The sequence below is a fragment of the Squalius cephalus genome (genome assembly GCF_949319135.1).
Source record: "Squalius cephalus genome assembly, chromosome: 17".
Taxonomy (NCBI): Eukaryota; Metazoa; Chordata; class Actinopteri; order Cypriniformes; family Leuciscidae; genus Squalius; species Squalius cephalus.
The window spans coordinates 21,802,767-21,815,079 of NC_137138.1; the positions used below are offsets into that span (position 1 = coordinate 21,802,767).

At 39.9% G+C, this 12,313-nt stretch overlaps 1 protein-coding gene across 1 annotated transcript; it reads right to left on the reverse strand.

The window, feature by feature from the left end:
• Positions 1-8,756: 8,756 nt before the first annotated feature.
• On the reverse strand, positions 8,757-9,695 carry LOC307174701 (olfactory receptor 8G17-like; the record flags this gene model as incomplete). Its single annotated transcript, XM_079898786.1, has 1 exon — positions 8,757-9,695. One exon carries the CDS (start codon positions 9,693-9,695, stop codon positions 8,757-8,759), a length of 939 nt encoding a protein of 312 aa, XP_079754912.1.
• Positions 9,696-12,313: the final 2,618 nt, after the last annotated feature.

A 12,313-nucleotide genomic window follows, 5' to 3' on the forward strand; every position in this document is an offset into this window, starting at 1 on the left:
CTGCTAAGCCAGTAATAAGGACTGTAAAGAGATGGACCAACGACACAGAGCAGGTCTTACAAGCCTGTTTTGAATGCACTGACTGGAGTGTTTTTGAAGCTGCTGCCAGCGATCTGGACGAGCTCACAGAGACTGTAACATCATACATCAGTTTCTGTGAGGATTTATGCATCCCTACCAGGACTTACTTATCATTCAACAATGATAAACCATGGTTCACACCAAAACTCAGACAGCTTCGTCAGGTCAAAGAAGATGCCTACAGGAGTGGGGATAGGATCTTGTTTAATCAGGCCAGGAACACATTGACAAAGGAGATTGAAGTGGCTAAGAAGAGCTATGCCAAAAAGCTGGAAAACCAGTTTTCCTCCAACGACCCTGCATCAGTGTGGAAAGGCCTGAAAGACATTACCAACTACAAGACACCATCCCCCAGCACCGACAGCAACAAGCATCTTGCGAACGAGCTGAATGTCTTTTACTGTAGATTTGAGACCCCCGATCAGACACCCCACACCCGCCCTGACCATCTCTCTACACAGCCATCAACACCTCCAGTCATCCCCCTCCCCTCCCCCCCTGCACTTCAGATCAGTGAGGATAATGTGCGTCAGATCTTCAGGAAACAGAAGAGAAGGAAAGCACCAGGCCCAGACGGTGTTTCACCAGCCTGTCTGAAAACCTGCGCTGACCAGCTGGCCTCTATCTTCTCACTGATCTTCAACAGATCACTGGAGCAGTGCAAAGTCCCTTTCTGCTTTAAACGCTCCACCATCATCCCAATCCCGAAGAAACCAAAGATCACAGGACTCAATGACTACAGACCTGTTGCCTTAACATCTGTGGCCATGAAGTCATTCGAAAGACTGGTGTTAGCATATCTGAAGGACATCACTGGACCCTTGCTGGACCCCCTGCAGTTTGCCTACAGAGCAAACCGGTCTGTGGATGATGCGGTCAGTATAGGACTGCATTACACCCTGCAACATCTGGACAAACCAGGGACCTATGCAAGGATTCTGTTCGTGGACTTTAGTTCTGCCTTCAACACCATTGTCCCATCACTGCTCCTGACCAAACTGACCCAGCTCTCTGTCCCTAGCTCAATGGATCACCAGCTTTCTGACAGACAGACAACAGCTAGTCAGAATGGGCAAAATCACGTCCGACAGCCGCATCATCAGCACCGGTGCTCCACAGGGATGTGTTCTCTCACCACTGCTCTTCTCCCTGTACACAAATGACTGCACCTCTAAAGACCCCTCTGTCAAGCTCCTGAAGTTTGCGGACGACACTACTGTTATCGGACTCATCCGGAACGGTGACGAGTCTGCGTACAGACAGGAGGTGGAGCAGCTGGCTCTTTGGTGCAGTTATAACAACCTGGAGCTGAACACGCTCAAAACAGTGGAGATGATCGTGGACTTCAGGAGAAACCCCCCTGCACTCCCTTCACTCACCATCATGGACAGCACTGTGACTGCAGTAGAGTCATTCAGGTTCCTGGGCACCACCATCTCTCAGGATCTGAAGTGGGACACTCACATAGACTCTATTGTGAAGAAAGGCCAACAGAGACTGTACTTCCTGCGTCAGCTGAGGAAATTCAACCTGCCACAGGAGCTGCTCGTACAGTTCTACTCAGCTGTCATCCAGTCCATCCTCTGCACTTCCATCACCGCCTGGTTCGGCTCTGCAACCAAAACCGACCTCCGTAGACTACAGCGGATAGTTCGGACTGCTGAGCGAATCACTGGCACTACCCTTCCCACACTCAAAGAACTGTACTCATCCAGAGTGAGTAAAAGGGCTCGCAAAATCACTCTGGACCCGTCACACCCAGCACACTTTCTGTTTGAACTGTTACCGTCTGGTCGACGCTACAGAGCACCGAGCACAAAAACAACCAGACACAGGAAAAGTTTCTTTCCCCAGGCCATCTACCTCATGAACACTTAAATGTTCCCCTACTGTGGAACAAACATGTGCAATACTTCCCTCAGACATTTCATTATAGCACCTTATAACTTTACTTTATATATATTTATAATTTATAATCTTTTATTTTAATTTTTTTATTTATACCTATGTTACTTGTCACTTGTCTTGTCACTTTATATTGTATGTGTACTGGAAGCTACTGTCACCAAGACAAATTCCTTGTATGCGCAAGCATACTTGGCAATAAAGCTCTTTCTGATTCTGATTCTGATTCTGATGTGATAATATTAGATCTAGAGTATGATTACGACAATGAGTAGGTCCTGACACGTGTTGTCTAACTCCAATAGAGTTTGCAATGTCTTTAAATGCCAAACCCAATGCATCTTTTTCATTATCGATGTGTATATTAAAATCACCAACAATTAGTACTTTATCTGCAGTCAATATTAATTCTGATAGAAAGTCCGCAAATTCTTTGATAAAATCTTTATGGTGCCCTGGTGGCCTGTATACAGTTGCCAGCACAAATCTCAAACGTGATTTATCATTTATACTATATATTTTTACATTAAGTACTAACACTTCAAAAGAATTATATTTAAAACTTGATTTCTTAGTGGTTTTGAAAATATTACTATAAATTACAGCAACTCCTCTCCCTTTGCGTTTCAGACGAGGCTCATGTTTATAACAGTAATCTTGCGGGGTGGTCTCATTTAAAGTAATGTAATCGTTTGGTTTTAGCCAGGTTTCTGTCAAACACAGCACATCTAGGTTATTATCTGAAATCATATCATTAACAATGAGTGCTTTTGAAGTAAGCGATCGAATATTCAGCAACCCAAGCTTTAGCATTTGCTCATCTGTATTATAGCTGTTTTTTATTTGTTGAACATCAATTAAATGTTTAACCTTAGATGGGTTTAAACATTTTTTGGATTTCCAAATTAGGGGAACAGACACAGTCTCTATATGATGATATCTAGGTGAAAGAGGCTCTATGTGATGGGATTTATCTGACCTTGGTGAGGTGAGACAGCTAGCAGACGGTCGGTTAAGCCAGTCTGTCTGCTTCCTGACCTGAGCCCCAGATTGTCATGTTTGAGTTCTAAGACTATGTCCCATATTACTAGAGAGAAGAGCAGCACCATCCCAGGAGGGATGAATACCATCTCTTTTCAACAGGTCAGGTTTGCCCCAAAAACTTTTCCAATTGTCTATAAATTCTATATTATTAACCCTCTGGGGTCGACAAACGAGCCTGCACGTTTTGCTGGATTTTCGTCACATTGTAGCACAATAAACTTAAATTACTCCGTCATTTATGGTCATACAGAAAAAAGAAATATAAAAAAAGAATCTGTGATATTTTACTTTTGTATGTGTCCACTTCAAATCAAATCAAAACATTGTGCTTTTGTAAAATAAAGAAAATAAACAGGGTGTGCTTTCTGCCTCCCCATCGCGGTGAACTTTTTTTTCTTGAGCACATCTATAAACTGAAACCAAACTCAGCGAATACTTGTCACACCTTTATGAGCCATATACCTTTATAAACATTTAAGTGTGTACTTTTAAATGATCGGATTCAAACTGAAAACAAATATTCTCTAAGTAATTTGTATAAAACCAACAAGATGTCCAGTATCTCAAACGCTTGCTCATTATTTTTAATTTGACCACGCCCACGCGCGCAAAAGAGATTCACATGCAAATCTCCACATGGAACGCGAACGCGCTCGTTACCTTAAAAACAAAGCACAAGTCTCTGCTTTTCGTCGAGTTTGAAAGACGCGCCGTGAGCTTATATTGGATTAACCTCAGAAGAAGAAGAACGCGATTTGAAGACAAGAAAGATGTAAGGTAAGAAATTCTTACATATTAGTTTGTTATTGTTGCATAAATTTCACATTGCAGTTGAACTGTTGCTAGATATATGGTGAATATTATAATATTTAGACCCGTGTTTACTGTTACTGTGTTTGTGGATATCTGCTCAAACGTAGATATGTATATGGTAACCATAATGTTTCATATTTTGGAGCGCGATCGCGTTTGAATGTATCATATTTTGGAACGCGATCGCGTTTGAAAAGCAAAACGCCCCAACCGATTCATGTTTTTACTATTATCTCATTTCATATCATCATAACGAATGGAAACATTTGAAGTAACATATCCTCCTGGGACCCAAGAATAGACTTTTGTCCACTGTAGTGGACATTATATTTTAGTGAATTTCTCTGACGTCATACATGTCACATGACACAACCTGGGTGTCCTGTAAAGAGCACATTCAGGACTTTTCAGAGATACCAAATGTTTGGAGGTTTCACCATGAAAACAACTTCTCCTTGGTCTTTAAAAATGTCTGACATTAATTTAGTGATCAAATGTAGCATTCTTATGGAAATATGATAATATATTGTAATTATAATTTAAATTGGACTACTTTTCAAATTGTATTTCATAAAACAACATCTCAGGAAAATGTTAAGGGGTTTCAAATAAAAAAAATATTTTCTGTTACAGAACAGGGCAGTGATTTCATACATGTCCACTGTAGAGGACATCAGGACTTAAATCATGTTTATCAGGCATTTTGTGAGACACAACAAGTGAATATGGAAATAAATTATACATCAATATTCCTATGAAATATTAGATATTATTATTAAAATGTTGCCAATTATTACTCCAATTATTACACTTCTTTTTTCATTAAATGTTGCTCCAAGAACACATTAATGTGCAAATTAGGTACAGTTTATATATACATTGCATTGAATGGGAATATTAATTTATGGACATTTTACCCACATATTGCATAATGTAAAATGTAGTGATGTAGTACTCGATTTCTGCTTTCTCGGACTCGACTCGGACTTGTTCCTTCAAAGACTCGGACTTGACTCGGACTCGACCCTTCAAAGACTCGGTCTTGACTCGGACTCGGCATAGGCGGTCTCGTCCCCATCACTAGTCCACTAGAATACATACCACTAGAAAATTTTAATTTGCTCTGCATGTCCTAACTATGATTAAAAAAGTCAGGGTGGGCTTAACATGTTGATGACAGCGCAGCACTGTTGAAGCAGTTTAGAAAAATAGGCAGAAAATGATGCATGTGGTAGTGATTTTTTTAATGATAGTAAAAACATAGTCCATATTAAGACGTTAAGACTGCTCCTCTAAACAATTCCCAATCTAGCTTAGTCTGTAGGCCTAACTGTTGATTATTAACTGGGGTGATATTAAATCATGAATATGAAAACTGACATGTTTTTATGGTCTTGGTCTTGACTCCAAAAGACTCGGTCTCGACTCGGACTTGCTTCCTCAAAGACTCGGTCTTGACTCGGACTCGACTGAATTTGAAAACCAACGGACTCGGTCTCGACTCGGACTCGACCCTTCAAAGACTCGGTCTTGACTCGGACTCGGCACAGGCGGTCTCGTCCCCATCACTAGTAAAATGGTGTATCAATTCATTCCGTTATTTCTTTCATAACATAGTTGAGAATAATCTTTATACAAATTTTGGTTGAAAAAATCCTGAAACCCCCAAATTTATCGGTGATTGAAAAAAAAATCCCATTGTTTTTGCCTATACATATAATTTCATGTCATTTTATTTTTTAAACAACTTAGTCCTGGCGTCCACTACAGAGGACATAGCATAACTTATGAATAAAATATTATTTTGCAAAAATGTTTTTTTTACCATTTGTTTATTGTGATCTAAACAGTGTGATGACATGGAAAAAAACTAAATTCAAAAAACTTTTTTTTTCTGGGTCCCAGGAGGATATGATAATCAATATATTTTTCTCTACCGTAGTTGTTACTGAAATCTTTTGGAAGATTTATAGGCTGCTATAGGTTATTGTTATTATTATTTTATGCAGCACTGCGCATAGCCTATGCCTACAAGGCACAACAAACCTGGTGTTCATTATATTATATATTGTTGGAAACATTTGTGTGTATGTGTGTGTATTCTGTGAATTTTAAAAAGCAATTTTAACCAGAAAAATCTAAAATTTATTCCCAAAATCGTGCAGGCCTTTCTCTTGATATCAGTATGTTCACTTTTTTTTTTTTTTTTTCAGGGCCCAGATGCCACTGAGTCCTGCTGACTTCAACATTCACATGAGTCTCTGTACATGAACATGGTAAAGTGAAAATCAAACACCTTGGAAATGAAAGGTATGTACAATGTTTTTAGGAACGGCACAAATGTCTCTGTCTTTGGATCATTTTCGTTTTCAATAAGTGCTTGAAAAGCATATTTTGCAGCGATTTTTGTGTAAGCATATCAGTGAACACCCCTGACCACTCGGTGAGTTTCACGTCTTTGTAATCGAAAGTTTAATGCGTTTTAGGAAGGATTGTTCCAGTGCACATAGGCTGCCATTCTGTAGGTGGGTGGGGGGGGGGGGGGGGGAAGCGAAATAAACCTAAAATTCTCGGGACAGCAGCATGTGTCCAAATTTTTATCATAACCGTTCTATTTCATCAGAAACGATCTGTAAACAGGGCTTTAAGTGTAAAATACCGAACTTGTCCTTTAAGCGGACACCACTTAGACAGCCAACCGTTAAGAGAACACAATCTACTAACTATCTCATCACTCCTGCGAACAGGAAGGGGGCCAGAGCAAATTACAGTGCTTGACATCGTACTTCCGAGTTCACACACCTCTTTAATATTAATTTTGGTGATCTCCGACTGGCGGAGTCGAACATCATTAGTGCCGACGTGAATAATAATCTTAGAGAATTTACGATTAGCATTAGCCAGCACTTTTAAATTTGCTTTGATGTCAGGCGCTCTGGCTCCCGGCAAACATGTGACTATGGTGGCTGGTGTCTCTATTTTCACGTTCCGTGTAATAGAATCGCCAATAACTAGGGCACAATCAACAGAACTCTCAGTGGGTGTTTCACTGAGCGGGGCAAATCGATTTGTTATGGTAATCGGAACGGAAGAGTGTTTTTTTGATGAAAGAAGCTTGGAGTTTGCACCTGGTATGGTGAAGGCATTTCTTCACTCTATTCTTCACTCTTCACTCTTATATTCCTAAGGTCCCCACTAATGTTGCTAGATCTATTGTGCTGCAGACCAGGAAAGAAATAATCTACTGTGTCCAGTTCAGGCTTAAGATGTTTATGTTGACAGAGCTGTTGGCATCTGTTTTCGGTCACCCAGCAAGGGGTCCCCAGCATCGAAACAGAGGATGAGCAAGTGGATTGTTGAGGCTATCTTATCGCTGTGTCGCCCTGCCACACTTCCTGCATGCCTGTCAGCGACTTACTTCATCCTATCAGAAGCTAGAGCTGCTTGGTTTGGGCATGCTTTATAGTGTCCTGGTCATGACGTCACCTGCCTCTGACATCCCGTCACACAATTGGACTGATTTTACACGTACGTCTAAACGCAATCACACAGAGTGTTCCCACAGCATCATTCTCAATGCAGCATCTCATTCCCTTTTCAGGGAATCAAGGTTACAGTTGTAACCTGTAATTTGTTATATTTATTTGCTTGGTCAGTGTCTTTCTGGTTTTTGGTTCATCCGTTTTTTTAGACTGTAAGAACCTTTGAAATAATTGAGATCTAATCTACAAATGTTTCTAAAAATACAATAATGATTCTGCAAAAAAAAAAAGAAAAAAAAAAAAAAAGAAAAAATAAAGAATTACGTCAAACTGACATTTACCACAAAATTGGACATGACAGCTCAAATTATAAATATATATTTTTAAGCCTACTGTTCTGAATCTATGTAAGGTAGAGAGACAGTTTTGAACACTGATGTCTTGTGCAAAAACTGTTTTTTGTGTGTGTGTGTGTGTGTGTGAACAAAATCAAAAAATTAAGCTGGGGAAATTGGATGATTTGACACGTAATTGCCTACTGCAATTACTAGTGTAATGCTTGTTTAACAAGTAAAGACAAGAAAACCACACCGGCATCAAGACGAGTCAAGAGTTTACTGTTTAAATATTGCTCAAAAGCTATTAAAAGGACTATAATATATTTGTATAGATCAGATGTTACTTACTTATACTTGCATGCATTTCATGTTTCAGACAAAGAAATAAAGTTATAAAAATTAAGCAACTGTCAGGTTTCAGACATGAGTGAAAAGTATTAATCAAAGCATTTCGCTTGCCTTTTACTATGGTACTTGCAACTGGTACTTTGCCGATAATTATGTATTAAAATTTTTGAATGTAAAAGGTCTGAAAAAGTCTGAAAGTCTATACAACAGTAAATTAACTTACATTTGTATCAGTAGATCAATGCAGTAAATCTGCTTTATATTTCAAATTCTAATAGAATAATTTTTTTAACAGATCCTAAAGAAGAAAAGTACACAAATATTTATGAATATTCTGGAGGGGAAATTACAAACTTCATATAATAAAAAGATAAACCTTGAAATGGAAACGTTTAGTCAAAATAGATACTGTCTTGTGGTTACATTTATATTTGCCCAATTCACTACATTTAAAATAGCCCTCTAGTTCAAATAAAATAGCTTATTTTCAGTGTATACTTTTACCAAATAGACGCATGATAAAGGGTGAGAAATACTTTAAAAAAAATTAATATAAGATAAAGTGCTACAGTTTCCACCCCATTTTTCTCCCTGACAATCAAGGGTAAGAATAGCATGCACAAAATGCCTCTGTGAAAAAGATACATGTGTATTTAAAATAAATAAATAAATAATACAATACAGCAAGGTTTAGAGTTATATTATTAGTTGTTATATTGTAAAACAAACAAACAAAAACATTAAACTAAGGATTCACCTTTTTTCTACACCAAAATTTTACAAACTTTTGTCTTATCTCTTTGGTTTGTAAACCATATACTAAAGGATTTAGTCCTGGTGGTACAATATGGAACATTATACTAGCTAGTTTCCTGCTGTCGGAGTATTCAGGAACCCGGTGGAGAAAAATAAAACTAGCACAAGAAACAAACATGATTATATAAACAGCTATATGAGTGCTACAGGTTTTTATGGCTTTGCTGTTGAGTGATTTGTTTTTGCTGGTTATGCATACAGTAGCAATCTTACCATATGTTATAATTACAGACCCAAGTGAGAAGGTAAAGACAATCACAGAATAAACTATTCCAAAGACATTATTAATGACCACATTTTCACAGGACAGTTTAAACAGTGAGGCATTGTCACAGAAAGGGTTTTCAATGTTAGACCTGCAGCGAGAAAGGCGTACAGTGAGACCCAACAGAATTGACACCATTAATACTGACAGCCCCCAGGCTGATGCTGATAGTTTAATAACCATTTTATTGGTCATTATAGCTGTGTATCGGAGTGGATTACATATAGCTACATATCTGTCAAAGGCCATGATCATTAGCACATAATGGCATGCTACTGCAAATATATGCACAAAATAAGCTTGAATAACACACTCCACATATGTGATATAGCGCTGTGATGTTTCACTTAACATGTCCTGCAGCAAGCGTGGCAAAATGACAGTTGTACCTAGTATATCATTTAGCGGCAAGTTACAGAACAGAAAATGCATAGGATGATGTAGATTCTTCTCTGTTGAGATCAGAATTATAAGTCCAATATTGGAGATCATTATAAAGACATAAACCAAAAGAAGCAAGATGAAAACAGGATAAGAAGATTGAGTTGTAACTTTTAGCCCCTCCACAAGGAGAATGCTGTTTGTGAACGTCAGGTTGTCCATTGGCTGCCCTGCACAATCCTATACCTATAGAGTACCTTACCAATAGAGTAACAAAAAAAATAAAAAAATAAATTGTCATTGTCATTTATAACATTTCGTCTTATACTGCTGCATTCCACTCTGCATTATATACTATTTCAAGAAATGTATGGTCGTTTAATAGTATATTAAATGCATATATCCCAAATGGTTCACAAATGCACATCTTGTCATCTGAACATTTTCATAGTGCAGCACACCATCAGCATGACCAACTCTTGTATCACCACATAGTAAATTGAAAAATCAAAGAACCTGGAAGCTGTTTTTGCTACAAAGTTATGCATTGCATAATTTAGTTGTCAAATAAAACAATACTTACTCAACACCCTGTTATTATCAAGAAAGACAGTCAAGATTCTAGATGTTAAGTGAAAAACTGTTTACATGCCCTTAGCTTTTATTTTGTTTAACAGTTTTTATGTGATGTTGTCATCATCCCACAGGGGGAAACTTATTTATAGCCCTTGTTGTCATGATCAAAGTCACTGTAATGCATATTACAATGTATGTTGTATGCGTGATAATGTATCTGCAAATATTATGTTAAATTTTAATGTTCTGGTCACCCCAAAATTTTACTCACTTTCGTATCATTCCAAAACTGTATGACTTTATTCTGTGGAATATAAAATAATATTTTGAGAAATGTTTAGTGGACATCAGTGGGCTTCAATTCTATTTGGTTCACAGCATTGTTCAAAATGTAAAAAAAAATTTGTTCAACAGAGGAAAGAAAGTCAAACAGGTTTGGAATGACAGTAGGATGTAATGTTACGAGTAATGACAGTTTTTGTTTTAAATTATATTACTTTAGCAATAGAAAGCTTTGTATGTGCTATTAAGAAGCTAAGCCCTGTTTGGAAATTTAAGAGAATTGTCTGACTAGGTGGTACTTTTTTTTTTATTCCCCAAGATGGGGAAAACCTAAGCTAACTAAACAAGAGTTCACTTTTTTTTTTTTTTTACATTCATTTTTTTTTTTTTTAAATATAGATAAAATAAAACAGACTTGCAGGACAGTGAAATGTGAAATTCAATTACTACAAGGGTTGGACAATGAAACTGATTGTCACATGTCTGTCCTGTCTTGTGCTGCACATGGGTGTTTGTTGTTTTGTGCCATGTGCTCTCCTGTCTATTGTCTAGCCCCTCCCATCTTGTTATCTAATTATTGGTTAATTTGTCCCACCTGTCCTTCTCGTTTCCCTCCTTTGTTTGTTCCTCTATTTAGTCTCCTTGTGTTTGTAGTCTTGTGCTGGTTCGTTGTCCTTGTTGCGTTTCCTGGAGCTCTGTGGTTTTTTGAGTTTGTTACCCTGTCTGCATGTCATCAATAAATTCCTCTGCATTTGAATCCTCGTCTTATATTCATCCGATACGTGACAGAACGAACCAGCCATCATGTGGATTCAGCGGAGCGAACTTTGTCCTGCGGAGAGGGAGAATGGGATCTCCTTATTTAAGTATTTTTCCATGTGTGCTCAGAGGAATGAGATCAGGGCAGTCGGCCCTCGGTCGGGAGGCGGTGAGATCCGTACTGTGACTGTTAATAGTGTTAAGATCCCTGCTGATTTTCAGCGGTTTGAGGGAACCCGATTGGCCAGATTTTCTGGGACCCGCGGAGGCTGTAGGAGAGGAGGTGATAGAGGAGAGTTCCAGCATCACTCTTCACATCGGTCTCTCATCGACCCAGAGGTTCATCTACCGTCGGGTTCGCCCATTAGAAGGACATCACTACGGGGACCGTCCAGCACAGATCCCTCACCACTGATCTCGTCCAGTATAAGGTCTTCGCCACTGGTTCCATTCATCGTAGGGACTTCATCGACGGTTTCGGAGTCTGCATGCAACCGTCCGAAGAGACGGAGGAGGAGAAGGTCGGCTCAGGTTCAGCCAGAGACGGTTCACGTCACGTCTGCCCAGCCAGAGACGGTTCACGTCACATCTGCCCAGCCAGAGACAGTTCACGTCACGTCTGTCCAGCCAGAGACGGTTCACGTCACGTCTGTCCAGCCAGAGACGGTTCACATCACGTCTGCCCAGTCAGAGACGGTTCACGTCACGTCTGCCCAGTCAGAGACGGTTCACGTCACGTCGGCCCAGCCAGAGACGTTTCACGTCACGTCGGCCCAGCCAGAGACGGTTCACGTCACGTCTGTCCAGCCAGAAACGGTTTACGTCACGTCTGCCCAGCCAGAGACGGTTCACGTCACCTCGGCCCAGCCAGAGACGGCTCACGTCACGTCTGCCCAGACAGAGATGGTGCACGTCAGTCCCAACGAGTCGTCTTTTCACGTCAGTCCACCCAAGCCTGAACTCCACGTCAGTCCTGCTGAGCATGAACCCCTGAGACCCATTCTGGTGACCTCTGGGACATTGTCAGATTACTTCGAGCGTCTGGCCAGAATCCTGGAGATGCCTTTCGGACCCACAATGTCCGTTCCTGAGCCAGTGTCTGTTCCGGAGCCGGAGCCAGTGTCTGTTCCGGAGCCGGAGCCAGTGTCTGTTCCGGAGCCGGAGCCAGTGTCTGTTCCGGAGCCGGAGCCAGTGTCTGTTCCGGAGCCGGAGCCAGTGTCTGT